This window comes from Sphaeramia orbicularis, chromosome 7 (genome assembly GCF_902148855.1).
Source record: "Sphaeramia orbicularis chromosome 7, fSphaOr1.1, whole genome shotgun sequence".
Classification (NCBI taxonomy): Eukaryota; Metazoa; Chordata; class Actinopteri; order Kurtiformes; family Apogonidae; genus Sphaeramia; species Sphaeramia orbicularis.
The window spans coordinates 47,844,971-47,865,974 of NC_043963.1; the positions used below are offsets into that span (position 1 = coordinate 47,844,971).

A 21,004-nucleotide genomic window follows, 5' to 3' on the forward strand; every position below is an offset into this window, starting at 1 on the left:
TAGAGGCAGCTGGAAAATACAAAACAAATGAAGTTAGATAAAGGAGTTACTAGTAATTTTGAGATTCTTAGTCTCCCAACAATGGGAGGTAGTATTCCCCGAAGCATCACCCTTCACCAAAATAAGTGTTAAGATTATTGTTAACACATGTGGGGTATGATGTCAGGTTTTCTCCTTCACACAAAAACTTGACACACTGCTGTTTTCACATCCTGCGTCAGCCTATAGTTAACATTATAGCTCGATTAGCTCAGTTTTTAGCAAGAAAACAGCCACAACTACACCATGAATTACCTCCATTTGGAATATTTTTCAGTACAGATTGTGTTAAGGGACATAATCACCAAACATAACAACTGTCTGGGGTGGCTGTGGCTCAGGAGGTAGAGCGGGTTGTTACAACACACTTCCACCTCCAGTGTCACTCCCACTCACTGTGAATGTTTGGTGGTGGTCAGAGGGACCATTTGACGCGGATTGGCAGTCACGCTTCTGTGGCTAAAGATGTAGTTTGCCACCACAAGTGTGTGAATGTGACAGTGAATGAATAATGGATCAATAATGTAAAGTTTTTTTTTCATATCTGTCCTTTAGTTGGGTCCAAACATTTAACATGGTGGCAGCCAAAACATAAACTCCTGGCTTCAAATGGCAGCTCAAAAACCAATGTTTGTGGCTCTGAGGGCAGACTCAAGGTTCCACATGGGTTTATGGTTCTACAACCCAAGGCCATGCCCATGGTTTAGCACAAAGCCTGAAAAGCAATATACACTGACACCTTCAGCTTAACGTCAAAACTTCTTAACACTCTAATGGGAATTTCAGGTCCTTTTGAACATTTTAATGTAGAAATATTACAAACTAGTGTGTTAACCTGAGGGGAACCACGGGTTCTAGATCCTCTGATACAGTTCATTCCTTTACTTTCTTGGTAAATTCCAGTCATTTTCAGTTGAATAACCTCTCAGGTGGCATGTCTGTTTCTGCACATGAAATGTGACACCATGGCAACATGGCCCTATTATTTATCTGCTGCTAGGTAACCCATTTCAGTGATGATTCTATGATTCTGGGCATAGCAACGCGATTGGCTATATGTATTCCAAAATTACTAATATCTCCCAAAATATTGGTCCTATCAACTTGCCATTTTCGCTAGTTTCTTACTTGACCAAAAATATATAAATATGCCTAACTGCAGCAGTTAGCTTTTTCTGGATTTTGTGTGATGCCCCAGACACACAGAGTCCACTTCCCTTTTATAATATAGATAACTCCTTTAAGGCTGAGATGAAATGCAAATGAGAATAATGAAAAATATGAAAACAGTAAGTCACATTCAAAATGGTATCTTTATGGTCACATGAGATGAAGATGGAAACATATTCACAGGCAAATTCAGTAATTCCAGATGACATACAGCACACATTATAGGAAACAGTGTTCCCCATCAGTATGGGTAGAAAAGAGACAGAGGTCTTGAAAAATACTGCTACATTCTCTGAATTTTCCCAGGCCTTATGTTGTTTAAATTACTGTGATAATATCCATGGTAACTGGGCCAACTAGGTAACTGGACAAAATTAGAACAGTGACAAGCACTGAGATACCACATGATTTGTTACATCCTTTACAACCTGCAAAACAAATGCAATACAAACAGTTATTAGAACTATAAGGATAGAAAATAAATTAAGATACTATTGACAATTTACAAAAACAACCAACTTATTAAAAAATAAAACTACATTGTTATGATTTAAGTAACACATTAATCTAAAAAGGCCATGAAGTGGTTAAACAAACAGTTCATGTAAGCGCTTTTGACTGGAAGCTGCCATATGTGTGCATTGACTCTTGGGCCATCCCTGGCATATCAGTGTGTTAAGAATGGAATGAGTATTTTCTCCTACAAAAGCTGAAAACAACTGAGAAAATTACAGTTTACAGGGAAGCAGCTGGTCCTGTAACGTGCTTTTTACAAGTTTGTCCCTTTTTGTTTGTGTGTGTGCTCTGTAGTCCAGTGTGTATCATCCCAACTCCACGATATGTGTTCGCTGTCAGGGTCAGTCTCCTCCACGCCGTCACACTGGGCATTAAAAGCAGACGCCATGTAGCTGTTAGCAGCGTCCTCCTGTGAAGAAAGTTGCAAACTGTTCGTGGCACTGTTTTTGCCCTCCGACTCAGTGTCGTTTAGAGAGTCCAGTAGATCAGAAATATCAGGGATATCCCAGCCGTCACCTGTCTCGTCTGTCTCCACTGACTCTCTCACATCTCTGTCATTGTTTTGTGGTGTCCCATCGTCCTCAATTGGGTTTTGTGCCTCTGTTGTTTGTTGCTCATTTAGAGCCTGGTCAGGGATGTCCATTGTTCCCTTTTCAACTGTGGCACACTGTGGAAGAGCAAAGGAGGCTCCTGGGACTTCTTTGGTGGGGACTCCCACTGCCACCAATATAGTGTCCATTTGACGCATGTAGTCCAAGTGACCTTTGACCTGGGAAGCAGAAATATTTGGCTTTAACGCTCTTGACTGAATAGGTTACACATCCTTGTAAATTTCTAAGTGTTTAATTCTTCTTTTTTAAAGGTACATCTTTCAGTGTCTTAAAGTAATATTTACATGGCTCTTTTTCTACTATTCAGGATAGCACTTTATATTAAGGGACGCATATTCAACATTAACAAGTTATATATTAGCATAAGTGACTGGCTTTCTATTATCAATATAAACCACTTATTAATTCCTTATTCTACATCACCTTTTTCTGTGAGGACTACACTACACCACACTTCAATTCATCACAAATGACTGGGTGTATTTAGGACTAAACAAACATTAAAAATACACAGTGTATCTATTTAACTTGATCATTTCTAGCAATGTCCACTCTCTGAAAAATAGGTATTGATCATCTAAGATGGTAACCGCACATGCACACAGTGACAGTGTACAGATAAACACTGACTGTAAATGACTTATTATTATGGTTCTTTCATTTTTGGATTTTACACATTTGGCCCCAATCATAACATGATGTGCCGTGAATGTGTAATCAAGAGAAGTGGGTTAAACAAAAGAAAACAGTGTTTTCACTGTTATTGTGGAAGGTGACCCTTGATTTCGATATCATATATGCATTTTCATATTTAACAACTTCCTTATTTACCACTGATGAGCAGTAATTAGGAAGCCATTCAGGGAAAACTGTTAATGAGTAGCATAATATAGTCATGCAGAATGAGGCTTTAAAAAAGTGCTTTATGACAGCCACCACGCTACTATTGTTTATATTAATAAACAATGAATCTGATGAATATGTGAACCTTAATATAAAATAAAATGTTACTAAAAAAAATATGGAATCTATCATATGACAGACTACTATGATTCAGTGTTGCGTTTGATGTAAATTCATGTTGCATTAAAGGCTGGCAGGAAGGCGATGCTGTGAACTGAAACAGAAACCAGCAGGGGCCTTAATTTTTATTTACTTTTTGTAAAATTTTAAATGATTTAAAAAAAAATATATATATATATATATATATATATATATATATATATATATATATATATATATCTTTTAAAGTCATGTGCTAATATTTATGATTGTGATGTTTTATTTGGATTTTTATTTATGACCTAAAATTACAATAAAAATAAAACTTATTGAAAAAGTTTGGTTATTTTTTTTACATTTGCACTATGATGACATCAAATATAATGTGACCAAGAAAGTAAAACTGCAGATTGCAACCAGCTGAATACATTCCCATAACCTCCCCTTTGGTGCCTGTAAATTGTGAGGGTCTTTATAATCAGCCAGTGCTGCTTCACTGGAATGTTTAGTTAAGGGGATATTAACTCTTGTCTACAATCAGACACACTAGGTCATACTAATGCACTTTAACACAGGATGCCGCCTATCAAAAAATCCAAAAAAGAAGAGGAAGTGTGTTCTGAGTTACTACAAAACATGGTCGACTTTATGGAGACAACCTGCTCCCTCTGTAGAAATAAAAGGCTCATTTTAAGATTAAAAAAATGTGTTTAAAAAAACACAATTCTTATTTTTGTGTGATAGAATAGAATACACAACAATGAATATAAAAATGAATAGGCCTTAAGTATGTAAAATAAAGTACACCACCCACTTTTTGTAAAAAATAAAAAGCCTGAACATAATGGACCGGATCTACTAAAGGTTTGCGTGTATTAAAACGTGTGCAAACTCACTGCACACAAAAAAATGTACAAACTGATTTACTAACTGTGCGCACTACGGGTTGCGTCTTTCAAAGGTGCAAAATAGTGCATCTGTATCCAGTTAGTACATTTGCCACAATGAATATGCAATATGGGGCGTTTACACGCAACTGTGCGTGTGCTGGGAGGAGAAAATGTAAATATAATAATTTAGGACACGCAAAGTGATTTATCAAACCCGAAAGCAATGTTGCTCATAGAAACTGTGTCTATATTTACCATGTATCAAAAGGATGTGCAAACAGTTTAGATGCGTAATTGCGCACACATGGCTGTGATTAGGAGACATCGAAATGATGAAACGAGATGCAGAGAATGCATTTTTCACTCTTGTGTGAACATTTTTGGAGTGACGGAAGAAATAATTGAGACCTATGCCCCCCACCACCACCACGCGCACACACACACACACACACACACACACACACACACACTCTTTACGGGACTCTTTTCCACTTCTGATGATTGTGATTAAAAATACGCACCGACATTAGGGTACAGTGTGATAAAATTATGGACAGATTATGGAAAAATGAATGAATGAATGAGTCATGCAATACCTTCTACAACAAAACTCCTCCAGTGTTACATTTCCGTCTGGATCACAGGTGTCAAACTCCGGTCCTCGAGGGCCGGTATCCTGCATGTTTTAGATATTTCCCTCTTCCAGCGCACCTGGTTCATTTAATGATCAACTCATCATCGAGCTCTGCCAAAGCCTGATAACGATAGAATGGCTTCTAGGTGTGATGGAAGAGGGAAATATTTAAAACATGCAGGATACCGGCCCTCAAGGATCTGAGTTTGACACCCCTGGTCTGGATCATTCAGTGCACTTACCATTAGTGCTGGTGTATCCCAGAGTAGTTTTTACAGCGTATTTTCTCCAGTAGCGGATGCAAAACCATCATTTAAATAGGGCTGTCTCCAAGACTTTGCACTTGGTGTAATTTGCGCAAGCAATCTAAGTAAATCACCCGCAAACCGTGGTTCAACCCCACATGCAAAATTCTAGATTGCGCACACAAATTTGTACACGCAAATTGGGATGTTAGTAGATCTGGCCAAATATGTAATAAATTCACCAACATTTTGTTGTAAATGCTATATATTGCAGGACTGTTTATGAAACACAGATGTTGCAATGTAATTATGAATATGCTGAAACTTTCTGATGGGGTTTTTCTAAGTAGTTTTACAAGTAGTTAACCCTGATAGAAATGAAAGTATAAAAAATGAATTCTTCCATGTTGACTTTTGACATGTGTTCCCTGAGCTTGGTTGAATTTGTCAGATTACTATGATAAAAAGAGGATGCTGTTATGGCATTTCTATGACCACTTAGACTAACTACAACCTGACCCACTATGGCTATTCAGAGTCAACTATAACACAGTGTGATTTAATATTCTTGGAACATGTTACTACATAATGAAACGGAAATGTATATGTAACTATGTTTTTTACATTAGTGTTGACTCACCACAGAGGAAAGATCCACATTGATAACGCGGCGATCCTGGACATTGATTGGCTGAAGTCCGGCAACAGAGAGCTGTGCTGCTGAGCTTCGGTACAAGAACCCCAGGAGCCAGTCCCCTCTGATAGGGGGATAGATCACACTTATTCATGCAATCCTTAGTCCATAGGTTATAACAGTACCTTCCAAACACAGGGCAGTCAAAACATTTGGATCATGCAGGAGTGAGAGACAGAGTTTTGCAAGAATACCTGCAGTATCCATTGACTATTTTTCCAGCCACTACCCTTGTCATTCTCTCCCAGGCCTTCTCAGAGCCATCCACAGGTGCCCCCAGGAGGACCACATCCTCCACCATTCCTTCACTGCCTGAGAAACCACAACAACACAAACTGAAGTACATTTTCACACCTAAAGACGACATGAAACATTAAAAGGATTGCCAAACAGACAAGGTCATGTTCTGTGTTATTTGTATTGATGGAAATAAGGACATTTTTATACATTGTAACCCTTTTATTGCAAATAATACAGAAGGTTTCAGCAGGCAGTTAGAGTGGTGATATGAACCTGTGTAGTTTTCATTATGGATCAGTGCATACCAGACAACAGAAACTCTGACACAAAACAATGGCAAATTGCACTTACTGTAGGTGCAAAAATGTATGGATGTGTTAGTGCCAGCATATCATTAGCACAAAATCTTATCTAAGTAGGTCCTTAAAATAGAACATGTAAATGTTGCACAGTTTGCAAATGGTAGCAATCCATTGCTTGTGTGCCAAAAAATATGATGTATTTAGAAGTTGAAAGTTTTGAAAATGAATTTTTGGTACTTGGGGGCTGTTAAAAAGATTCAACTTAGTAATAGGGAGAATAATAATAGATGTGAGACACAAAGGTTCATTGATGACATGAATCATAACTAGATTTAAGACTATAGGGATCCATGTTATTTTTTTCATTTCATTTACTCAACTAGTTATCAACCATTCAAATATTACGCAGTTCAATTATGTGATTTTAAATTCATAACTTACGACAATTAAAAACTGTAGTAACAGCCCTTAAAATGATAGGATTTATTTGTATCTGTGCAGGGAAAGACTGATCTAAACAATACTTATGGATAGAAACTGCTCAGACCTTGATCATTAGCGAGCTCCTGCAGACAGAAGTAGATGACTCTGGCCCCAAGACTGAAACCAATGAGACTGACAGGACGCTTCCCCTTCAAAGACAGACAAAGAAGGCTTTCATGCTGTTTCAGGAGAATAAGCACATTATTGTTTTTTTCAGCAGTTGATATTTTAGTGTGGTACATTGCAGGAACTAGATGTACCTGCTGTCTGCTTCTCAGAACCTGGGCCAGGTGTTTTCCCACCTCAGCAGAGCGACTCAGACATACACACCAGGGGTTGTCGATAACACTGGCCGCCGCCAGCAGAGATGCAGGCCACGTCAGAGCCGTCACAATACCTGGTGGTGAGAAAAAATATGATACATGAATCCAGTAGCCAACTCCCAGTACTACAGAGAAATATGCTAACAAGCACATAAAATCTTTAATTGTGTATCTTTAAGTACATGATCTGTATACTTCTTTTACCGTTGGCATAGGAAAGGATCCACCTGTGTGTATGATGGGATTATTACAGTGGCTTTTGCTCAACAGCAGTGATAACTAATGGTAATAGCAACCTTCAAAATTCCATGTCAAATTACCTGAGTTCAGAGCAGAAAATATGCTCCCATAAAGCTATACCAATCACAAGTGCTTTCTCTATCCTCCTACCTGAGAGTACTGTGTACTTCAGTGCCTCCTGTGCTACCATGCTGACTAGCCCATCCAACAGAGAGGCCATGGCCGAGCCCAGATCCCTGAGGAAACGGGACTCCCACACCAGACAGTACTGCTCCCCACACTCCCCCAGGCTGCACCATGGAGCCTGGAACGAACCTAGAAGACAGGAGCTCTGGTTTTACATAAGATGGTTTCAAGAGCAGCAAAGGAAAAGACCAAGTGAGCCACTTGTACAGTGAGTGTTTTTTCCCATTGTGTTTGAAGGGCCGACAAAACCTGTAACACAGCATGCGTTAGTGGGGGAGACAGAGCTACAATGTTTCATGTAAAAATAAAGCTTAAGTGGTTAGTTTGCATAATGTGAACCACACACTCTGCTGGTATATTTTTAAAGCTCTCAGTAAACACACAATATCATCTCTTTGTTTACAGCATATGGGAATAATCACAGTACAATGTCAATAATCACTGTTATGCCAGATCTGAGCAGAACATTACACATATATCTTTTCCTTCTGTGAAGAACATCAGGTGTGAATATTCATTGTACATTAACATGTTAATGTTCCAATGGTATGTTAATAGTTTCCATACTTTGTCATCAAGATTAATTTTCCATGACTAATTTTGTTAAAGTATTTCTTCCAATTATATTGCAAGACTTTCAAATTGACATTACAGGTCAACAAAACACCTTCTGGTCATCGTCTGGTCAAGGCAGACCACCATCCTCCAGGAGTCGGGTCTGCTCGAGGTTTCTGCCTGTTAAAAGGAAGTTTTTCCTCATCACTGTCACCAAGTGTTTACTCCTGGAGGATTCTGTTGGGTATCTGCAAATTGGCTTGAGTCTAGTTTCAACCACCTCTATATGTAAAGTGTCATGAGATAACGTTTGTTATGATTTTGTGCTATATAAATAAAATGTGATTGATTTGTTGATTGATTGATTGATTGATTGATTGATAAAAGTGATGTATTTGATTCTATGAATGGTTTGCTGATTCTAGAATATAAGTTAAACTTGTCTGCGATGTTTGGCTAGTTCTTAGGCAGCGCTGACCACAGGATGCCATAACAAAGCATTTGCAAAATAGTGTCAGGAGGGAAGATGTTTTGCTGAACATGTAGTCAAGGAGAAGTGTATCACAGCATTAAAATGACTAATTGCCTAAAAAAGAACATGGCATATAAAAAGACGTGCTCCTCTGTCAACACTTGCCATTTTCAACATGTAGTTGCAGCTTGGTAGTTGTTGTTCTTTCATGTAGAGGGCTTTGAAAGTGATAATGCACAGGGAGCGGAAAGGCCTGATGCCTGCTGTGGCGGACTTATTCCAAACACCACAGTGTAGAGCAGTAGAACGATGACTGGTTATTACTGTTGTCAGTCACATACTTAACTCCCTACCTCTCTGAAAAGAATTGTGATGGGCCAAAAGGACATGTTCTGGTATCCTATTTGTATTGCCCACTTAAGATTTATTTTAAAAATAGGTGTGTCTGGCTCAGTAAAATGCATAATTATGTCTAGAAAATCATTTTGGACCATGTTCAGTGATGTGTGACTCAGTTGCTGAAGCAAAACAGCGATATCATGCATCTCCAAAATTGATTGCTTTTAGTGTAATAATGTCTATAATACTAAGTCTGGAACTCTTTTGTATGAATAATGACATGATTTACTCAACTGTAGAGGAGGTCCATTAAAGCAACAAACACTTATGATCATAATAACAACAAACATTTGTAAATAAGACATGTTTAGGTGATCAGTTGGGGTGTTACATTCACTTCTGAATGTAATGTATAATTTTTAAATCTTCTTAGTTTGCCTTAAAATTGAACATCTTGCCATCCTCATATATTCTAAAGTTTGATTTATTTGATGTATAAATATAGTGTGTTTAACACATTTCAAGCAATAGAATCTACAAGGTGGGCAAGAATGTTATTTTAGATTTTTCAAGTCACACCTAATGATTTTGCTGTATTTTCCACCATGATATTTCATTTTTGGTCATTATACGGAGCTGGATACATATTAAAGGCATCATTTAAGTATTATCTGCATGAATGATATATAAGTTAATAAAATTACAAAGGAGCTTTAATGTGATTTTGAGGAAATATTGCTGATGCCAGGTGATGGCAAATGGGGGCGAGTTCAGCTGCTGCTTTAGCAGCATCTGGAGGTTTAGATAGTTGTACTATATCAGTATATGGCATCATAAGATTGATACTCCTTGGAATCAAAAATTCAACTATTTCTGAGTAAGTGTATGAAAGTGGACCAGGTAGGTACAGAAAGGAGACAAACCCTGGCCATGAGGGGAGTTTTTTGCAGCTTAAAATCACAGCCAAGAGGTGATGCAGAAGTCTAAATTCCTCCCAGACCACTTGGATTAAAATTTGCAGAAAGGTCATTATAAAAATGTATGATGTCTGATGACCCCTGTAACTATTGCACATTCAGTCTTCCCGTTTGTATGTTCAAGTTGCAACCAAGGTTATAATAATTTGGGATTTTTCATTATAGTTTAGTTTTATTTAGTTTTTACTTTTTTTCTCTTATTCAGTTAGTTTTAATAAGTTTTTAGAGCAGGTTTGCTAGTTATTAGTTTTCCTAAATGCTTAGGTTTTAGTATTTGTGGTAGTTTTTTCATATCTTTTACTTCCTCGCTGTCGTATTCAAATAAATCCCATACAGGACTCTGCTGCTTTCTCCCAACTTTAGTCTCCATGTTGCCAGGTAGAGTGGGGACAAGAAGCCGACTCTAAACGACAAGTGATGGACCGTAAAGTGTTGTATGGTGCCGCCAGCTAAAATTTCTCGAGTGAAATATGTCAATTTCATATCAAACATTGACAAAGACAAAAACTAAGGGAATTTTATCCATAACTTTTATACGTTTTAGTTCTGTAAGCACACAATACAGTTTCAGTTAGTTATCATTTATTTTTTTAATTATAGTTTTTATTTACTTCAGTTAATGAAAATGTTTTTTCAACTGTAATTTTTGTCATTTCGTTAGTTTTCGTTAACGATAATAACCTTGGTTGCAACACAAATTGCAAACATTTCATAAATGATTGGTCTTATCTTTCATGGTAAACCAGTTCAGTAGAATTTGGACATACTGTAAGATAGCAATGCTGGTATATGTGGCAATCCTGATGGAAATTATAATTTCATAGTACATGTAAAGCATCAGAAAGCTGACTTACTGTATTTGCCACTGCAGAGCCAACCTGTGACTGCGATGGTGAGGTGGAGATGTTTCCCAGAGCTCAGAGGCAGGAATTCAAATTCCTCTATGGCTCCAACACATTTATTCATCTTATAGCCTTTAAGAGAGACAAAGTAAGAAAAGGAAGGAAATGGGAAAAAGCTCAAAGTTGGTGACAGATGCAGACATAACGTATGTAAACTTCAATTCTGACATTAGGAATCATTCTTACCTGTCAGTCCAGCTCCTGCAGCTCCAAAAAGGGATGCCATGATTGCAATGCCAGTAGCTGAGCCCAGAGCAGCGGCCCCACCGGCCCCAATCACTGCACCAGCCCCCGCTGCCACTAAAGGGGCCGCCAGTCCACCTGTCACACCTGGCAAAGACACAGGCTCACAGGTCAGTGCCAATGTTAAAGTTTAATGTAGTGTGGGGCTTTTGGCTTTTTCATTTTTGATTTGGCTCTATCTTTAATGCATATGACTTACATTTCCTAAAGGATGTAATACTTTTAACTTTCCACCTAGCATATATTGTACAGAATGTAATAAATTTTTTGTGCTTTTTAACAGTGGCATGATGTAAACAAACAGCAAACTGGCTCTTAAAGAGGTAAAATTCTGAAATGAACTACCATTTCTGGGTTAAACTTAAGATAAAAGATTTAAAGCTACAGTACTGGGTTAGCTAAGTTTTCAGGCAATAATAGCTTAAAATCTACCCCATGATGGGACATTTTGACCGCTCATTGGTGGTTGATCAACCCAGATGTGACTCCACAAATCTACTTCATTGCTCGACACAAAAACTTGGAAAAGTGGTTTCACTTTTACATGGTGGTGTGACAAAAGTATCAGGTCATCTGTCTTATAGAGTTGAAACAATCAATGGATTGATTCAAATCGATTAAAAAATTAACAGATTACAATTTTCCTGAATCTAAGCTTTGTTTCCTTAATTTTGCTGCTGCTAAACATGGGTTCTGCTGTTCTGTTTCACACAGACACTTGTTATGACACACATAATAAAAAATGTCAATATGCTCACTATTCTTCATTGGAACCATCAATTACTCCTTTAAACTTTTAAGCTTTCACACAAACATTAGAAATATTTGGCTTTATTTTTTCTTCAAATTGTATGCAAATTCCATCTTAAGTTGTTAGTAAGTTTGTAAGCTGGATACAAATTTATTGAAAATAAAGTATGTCATATTTTATTATCGTTGACAATGGATAACTTCTGGTCCGCTAATGTAAATGAAGAGCACTTATTAAAGTGAACCTCCGAGGTGATTGTGTTGATCTGATCTAATCACTATGAACTGTCTGGGCCTTCAGACATTGTGGTGATTTAATAAGCAAATGATGAACCTAGAAACTAGAAAAAGTATTCGAAGTCAAGTGAACCAGTGACACTCACCAATCACGGTTCCTCCTCCCACAGTGGCTAGTCCAATGAGGAGGTAGCGTCGTAACTTCCGTCCTCTTTCTTTCCTCCTACGCCGTGACGACTCCTCTCTAATGAAAGCAGTGTCAGACAGACAGTGTGCATGAGCTTCTATAGCTGCAAAGGATCACCTAACAGAGGAGGGGTGTCAAACATACAGCCTGCAGGCCAAAACTGGCTTGCTAAAGGGTCCAATCTGGGATGAATTTGTGAAATGCAAAAGTAACATCAAAGATATTAACAATGAAGGATGTGAAAATCATTTTAGTTCAGAGGTCACATACATTTTTTAAAGGATAGTTTGTAGATGTAAACATTTTCATAATGTTATTTGACATTTATCACTGTAAAACATAGATAAATGTTAAGAGTTGACATTATTCATGGGTTATTATGTTACTATTGTACTGTTTCAGTCCGCTTGAGATCATATTGGGCTGAATATGGCTTCAGAACTAAAATGAGTTTGACACCCTTATAATAGATCTATTTATGGCTTCATGTACATAAATAAAAGACTAAAAAAGTCTCATCTAACATCCATCTTCAACTTACTCGCTCTCCTCCCCTGCTTCCCTTAGCTTCTCTCCTAGTGTTTCCTCAAACTCCTCCAGCTGCTGTGGAGAGACTCGGAGGAGACAACTGACATGACGTATGAGAACCCGTGATCTGGCATCATACTGCCCTGAGGAAACATGAAAAAGCAGGATTGTGGTTTGATGTACTGTGTTTTCCACACAGCCATTCAATTATAATAAAAAAAAGATTAAAAAAAAGGTTCTTACCATCTTTGACAGAAAAAGACACCAGATCCTGTAATAGAAAACGGAAGCTGGTTATATTGTGTGTATATAGTGGGTTTGTACATTAACATAATATTAGATTATTTTACAAAATTATTCAGACTTCATAGCCATTTAGTGCCTTTTCCTGAAGCTTTTTAAACTAAAAATACTGTAACATTTTCATACTCATAATAACCATACAAATACATCTTTTTCATTCAAAGCAAACTTAAAATTATACACAAAAAACATTTGGGAGTAGAACTTGAGGATTTTTCAAGGTTGCATCAATTTAGTAGTTTCAAGTTTCAGTCAATATACACATGATTTTATAGAAGATAGTCCATAAAGTCTAGGTGAACTGCAATGGAATGATACTGAAATAAAATAAAGTGAAACCATCTTCATTTTAACGACAGTTCTTCTTCCATTTTTAACTTGTAAAGACCCAAACAGCCACTGCTGATCAAAACCATCATCTGTTCTAAAATGTTTAATACCTATTGATCCACTAATCCTATCAATACATGTGAATAATTGGTGTAAAATGCAGTTTGTCATCTTTTAATGGTCATCAGATATGACCCATTGGACATTCAGAGGCTCTGGAGTGAACATGCCATCTTCTAAAACATTGATTCACCAGTAAAACCCATGGAGTTTGATAGATGACAGTGGATGGAGATGTTTGTTTTATGATCAGTTAATGATACATTTTTACTGAAAAAGTCACTTTTTCTTCAGTTTTCAGTTTTGACATAACCTTTGAATTTACTCTAAGCTTTTATGAACACCTCCATGATTAGTCAATTAAATATAAGTAAATACCTTATTTTCAATGAAAAATGCAAAATGCAGAGAATAATATAATAGATGGTGACAAATTACTTGAGAAAGACAAAAAAATGTATTTGAAAGTTGTGATAAAAATATTTGTGGGTCTTTGAGGGTTAAAGGCAAAATATATCATATTTCACTATTTACTATAAAAAAAAACAAAAACAAAAACAAAAAAAACAATATATAGACCCAAACAACAAGTCTCAATAGACTCACATACACAGAACCTGTAGAGTTTGGAAAATGTTGATGTGTTTGTGTTTTTAGAATTCAACCACAGTGACTACGCCACTCTCTCTCCTCTTTCAGTTTGTTACCCTCTTAAGCATCACTCTCATCACTGACTGGAGAGGAGGGTTGAACATATGCAAGAACTGTTACATACTTTGCCTTAAGTAATTAATGTATAATAGTTCAACATCCTGCTTTCCAGCACCTGTATGATGGGTGTGGCCCCTGCAGCCAGAAGGGGTTCAGCCTGCAAGATGGTAAGGAAAGTGTCTGAGCCCTCACAGCCCAGGCCTGACAGGAAAGCCCCCATAACCGGCATCACTGACTCATCCAGGTCCAGCCAGTGGACCAAGCCTTGCAAGTACTGCTCTCTGAATGTGCTGGGAAATAAAAACAGAGCTTAACATCTTCTCAAAGCGAACCACAGCTAAAACTGAGCAAATTTTCAAAGACAGCGTTATTTATACAAATGTTTTCTGAAATAATAGGAGAGAGATCAGCTATCATTAATATAAAAAGCATTGACATATTAGTGATTAATCATTATACAAACACTCTTACATATGTTGACAAAACCTTAGACATAAATGTTTCAAACCCAGTATTTACTGGTGGCTTGTCATGGCTCTTTTACCTGTTTTCAGGTCCAGTAAATAACTGGCCCAGGGAGACGCCACAGAGTGCAGCATAAGCAAAGCGGCCTTGTTCAGTCAGTTGTCTGCTGATAATTTCTGCTGGGGTTTGGTCACATGGAGCATCATGTGTTGTTGCCTCTCCTCCTGGGTCTGAAGTCATATAATATAGTTCAATTATTAACTTGTAGGGTACAATTCCGTTTAGATTCACATAATCACATCATCAGAAATATTTAGCAGGTTGAAAATAAAACAGTGACCAAGTGTAAGTGGGCACATACAGTAAATACACCATCCCTGACATTTGCCCAAAAGTGTTCAGTATTTATATAAGAAAAACAAAGAGGTCAGATTATTTTTATTTTAACTCTTGTAAATGTGAACAACTTTTGATGTATGCCGAATTTCTCTTTTACATTCATAATTCGTGACAATATATATCTAATATTCAAGGATGCATATTAAAGTTATTTATAATAAATGTTTTACAAAACTGAGAGGTTTTTGAGTACAGTTTAGTTTCTGTTGCAGGTACGAGGAACTGGGTTACATGAGTCTAACTATGGACTTCTCATTTTCTCTATTACGGTCTGACCTATATTGGCCATAAATAACACTAAAATGTGACCTACATAATATTTACCGTTTATTCTCGCTGTAATACAAAACAAAAAAACCTTAAATGAGTCAGTCTTACCCATATGCAACACTTCTGTTAGCTGCTAAACATAACTGTCTGCGGACTGTATATCCTGGTGCTACACGGGCTGTCGTAATAGTTTACTAGCTAACGCTCCAGTCGTTAAACTAGTTGCTAACGTACATATACTCCTGTTAACGTATTCACCAGCTGTAGTAATGAAAATAACAAGCAAATACTCTCGGATACCTGGAGTAAACCTGTTGTCCACATTACTCTGTTTGTTCTCCATAGGCACAGATGTCACAACTCTGTTCTCAACTTTTGCTGCCTTCACTGAACCCTCCGGAGCGGCGCTAAATCACATAAAAACACTTTGACATTGGACACTCGTACATTCATATGGCGATTTATAAATGTCTCAAAAACCACAAAAAAAACAAAAGTCCATTTTTGTATTTAAAACCTGAAGATGGTTCTGAGATCCTGCTTTCTTTATCAGTCTACAGAGAAAAAAAACTTTAAAGTGTGATTTACTTCCGATATTTTCCAAAGCACGTGAAGCTACCATTCGTTGCAACTTTTGCGTGACGTAACTACACGTAGACGTTACCGACAGCGGACTGGGGTGTGTTCAAGAACAAGACGGGTTTGAAGAGGATAACTTATGGAAATGGATGATCAGATTACCAACACGTATTTCTGCGACAACCAGGCAGGTGTAGTTATTCCTGTAAAATGATATGGTGAGCCAAATATTTAAGAACCACTAATAAGTCTGTCTAGAACCGCGAGATATAGACTGGACCAGTATCCACCCAGTCCCACTGCTGCTAGTACAACCTCTGGCCAGTAGGTGTAAGTGTAACATTTATTTTTATTTGCAGTATTCTTATTGGAAAGGTGATGAAGCAGTTATTATTGTCAACAACATCAGCAGTAATAAAAACAAGAGGAGGAACAACAATAATGATACCCTCAACTTTTATAGAGTCCACTATTCTGAACTTGGGTTGTCTGGTCTGTCCTAATAATAATAATAATAATAACAATAATAATAATAATAATAATAATAATAATAAATTTTTAAAAGGACATATTTCTGGGTTTGTATTCATACAGTTCTCATACTCAAAAGAATGAGGACAGCTGCCTGCCAACCACTCAAAGAAACAGCTTCATTCAAGGACATGGTCCAAGGAAGCACAACTGATTGGATTTTGCCAATGGCTTGGGATTCAACAGAAAGCTCCATTGTTCATTGGCCCATGGATGATAAAAGAAATGTAATGGTGTTGAGGTACCAAAGAGGAAGAATAGCAAATACTTTATATTAAAGACCAAGGCCACTGTGGAATGAATGGCATCTGATTCTATAAGAAACACATTTATGTGAAAGAGAGAAATGTTTTGAGTTATACAATCATACTTTATAGATACAGAACTGTATGGACTAGTACGGACCAATGTCATGCTGTAACAGTGTAGTGTAAAATGATTTAGAATGTTATATCTCTATAGAATACAGCATATAGAATGGCTCTTTGATTATGTATCCTATACTATAAAATATATCACGACATGGGTTAACATTTGCACTCAATTTCAAATTCAGTTTTATTTATACAGTCCTATGTCACAAATCTGAGATTGACTCCAAAGGGCTTTACACATTGTAGAAAATACAACATCCTTTGACCTTTGACCCTTGGTTGAAGACTCATGTCAATGTCCGTGGGTTTTTGGTTAAATAATATCTGTAGTTAAACAAACAAAAAAATAATATTACATTAAAAAAACAACAACACACATTTACCAGCAAGTGGTGAAATGATAGTATGTGCTCTGGAACAATAAACATCATTACAGTTTAACCACCTTGTTGTGTTACAAATTTGTGAACTCTTCTGTTGACAAGTTAAATCAAGTCCTACTGGAAGGAACAGTTTGGATCCTTTAAAAATTAATCTGGAGGTCTATCTTCAAATGTCCCCTTCATAAACCAGATCTCCGGACAAATAGAAGCTATATTTGTGGTTGACAGTTTAAGCTAACAGGCCTGTAAAAGGATTGTATCGCCCAGTTCTTGATCAAATTTAGCATTTCACCAAGAAGCCTAAGTTAGCATTTAGCATTAGTTCACCCCTTACTCTTACTGTAGCTCTGACCCTGATGTCCAAATATGGTAACTTGTAGGTCCCAGTGATTGGTAAATTTTAAAACTACTGAACACTTAAAAAAAAACAATGACTGACATCATGGGTCCTCCATCCACTGATTATGTATAATCTATGCATACAGCAGCACTTTACATACCATAACACAGTATGCATAGTAAAGCAGCCCAATATATAACACAGCCAAGTGTAACAGAGCGGAATAACCAATATCATACTGTAGTGTTGTATTGTGCAGTGTAGTATAGTATCCTGTATTGCAGTCTGTAGCAATTGCATATTGCATATTTGCATATTGTAGCCATATTATATGCTGTTTAGCATAGTAAGGCATAGTGAAGCATGGCATAGTATAATAGTCAGTAGTGTGTGCATAGTAATATGATATTTATTTCTGCAAGAAGTTAACTTGTTCAAACTTTTCCTAAGTAAGTTGTTTTAGACATATAAATATAATAATAATAATAATAATAATAATAAATTAGATAGATAGATAGATAGATAGATAGATAGATAGATAGATAGATAGATAGATAGATAGATAGACAGATAGATAGATAGATAGATAGATAGATAGATAGATAGATAGATAGATAGATAGATAGATAGATAGATAGATAGATAGATAGATAGATAGATAGACACATTCATTTTTCTGAACCCGCTTTATCCTCACTAGGGTCACAGGGGTCGCTTGGAGCCTATCCCAGCTACATAAGGGCGAAGGCAGGATACACCCTGGACAAGTCGCCAGTTCATCACAGGGCTGACATATAGAAACAAACAATCACTCTCACACCTATGGGCAATTTAGATTAACCAATTAACCTATTAGTGCATGTCTTTGGATGGTGGGAGGAAGCCGGAGTACCCGGAGAGAACCCACACAGACACGGGGAGAACATGAAAGGTCCCACCCCCGGCTGACTGGTGTTTGAATCAAACCCAGGACCTTCTTGCTGTGAGGCACAAGTGCTAACCACTGCACCACCGTGTTGCCCTATATGTATGTTTATTTATTTATTTATTTATTTATTTATTTATTTATTTAAGGGAACTTGTGTGAATTAAGGTATTGCATTAGAAGTATACCCTGTAGTGATTATGTACATCATCAGTGTAATATGATTTAAGACAAAAGGATATGATGTGGCAGAGAATGATACAAGCAAATAGAAGTGTTCAAGCTGTGATCTGTTGTCCCCATGCTACACTGTTACCCATGTACCTTATTTAGTTTAGGTAGCATTTGGCAAAACTCCTGTCCAGCCAAAACATTAGAATTATTTCAACAATCAATAGTTGCAATATATACAGTAGTATAGTCTTCCAGTCAATGCCATAGTAAAGTAGAGCATAATTTAGAATACTATTTATTCATTCACAGATGAAATAGGGGAAATTTCTGTGGTAAAATTCCTAAATCAAATTCAACACCAGTAAAGGTATCTGAGTGATAGTGTGTCCAAGGCCAGACTCTTTGCGTAGTGTATTTTTAACATGCTGTGATTTGAAGTGTGAATAAAATCCTTGTTGCCTCAAACAGCATGTGGTTATCATTTTGTCATGCTCTGTCTTGCCATAACATTTTTCAAATACAGTCCACACCAGCTTTTTGCTGTGATCTCTGTTCAGTTGCCTTTCTCCTGGGTATTTTCAGTCTGTTGGTCTGCTTCCCTTCCTCCCACTCCTTTCACATCTGTTTCATCAGCACCAATTTACAGTATATACTTGGCACTGCTCTCATCCTATGTTGCATGTTTTCCAGTCTGCATTCTGTGCAAAGACAAGAGAACGAGGCAAACACCGGAAAAGAGTGCAAGGGTGGATGAAACTTCTACCAGGTCTTTGTGTGTGGGGACTGTTAGTACTGTGTGGGTACTTTATCAAAATAATACCTTGGCCTTGTCACGGAGGAATCTCCAAATCTACGTGTTCTGTATTTGTCTGTCTCTGTACTCCATCCTGTTTATACAGCTTACTGAACAGTCTCGAGTGTATCATAAACAAGTCTTTATATGTACAAAGGCCACAGCCTAATTACTCAAGTGTCTCTTTTTTGGAAACAAGCTGTCTTGTAAAAAATTATTCTATGCATTAAATAATAAAGGTAATATATAATGTACACTGAAGTACAGTGAGTTTATACAGATAAATGTTATTATGAGGTAAGAACCCTTGATGGGACCCTTATGAGTAGTTGTTTTACATACTTGACCTTTTTATCTTGCTTTGATTTGTGATAGGGGAAAAGAAAGCTCCTTGTCCGACTTTAAATTTTTTCCTTGTAGAATAGCAGAGATGCAAAAGATCAGCCAAGACATTCCCCTGATGTATTTATCTGCTTTTAATTTAATACAATACTGTGTAGAGTGTAAAGCACTCTGCATTTGACATCACCCAGTGCCCATATCAAAGATACTGAATGCATTAGAATTCATAGAAGGGTATACAGTAGTTACACATTTATTTTATCAGGTATCTACATGGTATATGTGGGGAAAAGGCAGGTCAAACAACACTTAAAGACCCACAAAGCAGCTTTCTCTGGCCTTTCTCAGGGGACATTTGTAGTCAAATGTGTGTTTTGTGTTTCAAAAGTGGGGTGTCTCACATCTACAACCACACCAAACACAATGCCACATTTATGAACACACCCTCTATCATCATTATTGCAAGGTGAGACAGTGAAAGGGTACAAGTACAGAGACATTTCCCCAGGGATAGAGATGGAATAACCACTAAATAGTAGATTTGCATTAATCAGCTGGCCATTAAAGGTACGATTTAAAAGATTATTATTGAACAATCAGGTTGTGATGGTAAAGTGATATAAGTGATGGTATGGGTTCAGATTAGCATGTTAACTTCAGTAAGAGATATCTCAATACAAAACATAAACATATTCAGCCTATGTTGCTCTTGTTGCTCTGTGTCTGGTATTATGGTAACATATATGTTATGACATATGGTAACAAGCATAAGGCTTTTATTGAAGTAAAAATGGAAGAGATAAGTTAGTTCCTTAAAAAACAAATTGGGGCCTTTTGAACTATGAAAAAAAAACTTTTTAAATCCCACTCAGTCTGACTGAATTGGCAAGTTGGCTAGCTACCATAACACTTATTTTAAGTGCATGTGTATTAGTCTTGTTTGTGCATGAGAATATATTTGGGCCTCTGTATGTTTGCGAATGTGAAAAAAATGGAATTTCCCCAATGAGAGACAAATTAAGACATTTCTATCTCATTCTTCTTCTTCTTATTGAAATCCGAGATGTTTAAGAACAACATGGCTTTTTCAGTGTCACATGAGTTTCATCACTGCCCCACATCACTAGGACACTAACAACACATCCTGTCCCTTTCAGTCCAATGAGAAGTGAATAAAACATATGCATTTTGAGTGATTCTCTCACCCCAGTCACCCAGTTACAGACTGGACCCAAGCCACATATCTTCTCAAAATTGAGA

The 21,004-nt window shown here is 37.1% G+C and overlaps 1 protein-coding gene across 1 annotated transcript; it reads right to left on the reverse strand.

The window, feature by feature from the left end:
• Nucleotides 1-1,333: 1,333 nt before the first annotated feature.
• Nucleotides 1,334-15,802, reverse strand: tmco4 (transmembrane and coiled-coil domains 4). Its single transcript, XM_030139986.1, has 14 exons — nucleotides 15,604-15,802; nucleotides 14,714-14,864; nucleotides 14,285-14,459; nucleotides 13,009-13,036; nucleotides 12,779-12,908; nucleotides 12,197-12,294; nucleotides 11,007-11,150; nucleotides 10,773-10,892; nucleotides 7,540-7,704; nucleotides 7,087-7,223; nucleotides 6,891-6,975; nucleotides 5,996-6,113; nucleotides 5,748-5,865; nucleotides 1,334-2,494 (listed from the first exon to the last, which is right to left on the reverse strand). The coding sequence occupies exons 1-14, from the start codon at nucleotides 15,644-15,646 to the stop codon at nucleotides 1,979-1,981; spliced, it is 2,028 nt and encodes a 675-aa protein (XP_029995846.1). The 5' UTR covers nucleotides 15,647-15,802; the 3' UTR covers nucleotides 1,334-1,978.
• Between the last annotated feature and the right edge of the window lie 5,202 nt (nucleotides 15,803-21,004).

Bases quoted from the DNA above. Each gene is read 5' to 3' on its own strand.
- tmco4 (XM_030139986.1), bottom strand. From the start codon at position 15,646: ATGGAGAACAAACAGAGTAATGTGGACAACAGGTTTACTCCAG. The intron at 11,151-12,196 runs GTGAGTGTCACT...TGTCTTTGCCAG, and splicing joins GGGAGGAGGAACCGTGATTG to GTGTGACAGGTGGACTGGCG. The intron at 6,976-7,086 runs GTACATCTAGTT...CTGTCTTTGAAG, and splicing joins TTCTGAGAAGCAGACAGCAG to GGGAAGCGTCCTGTCAGTCT.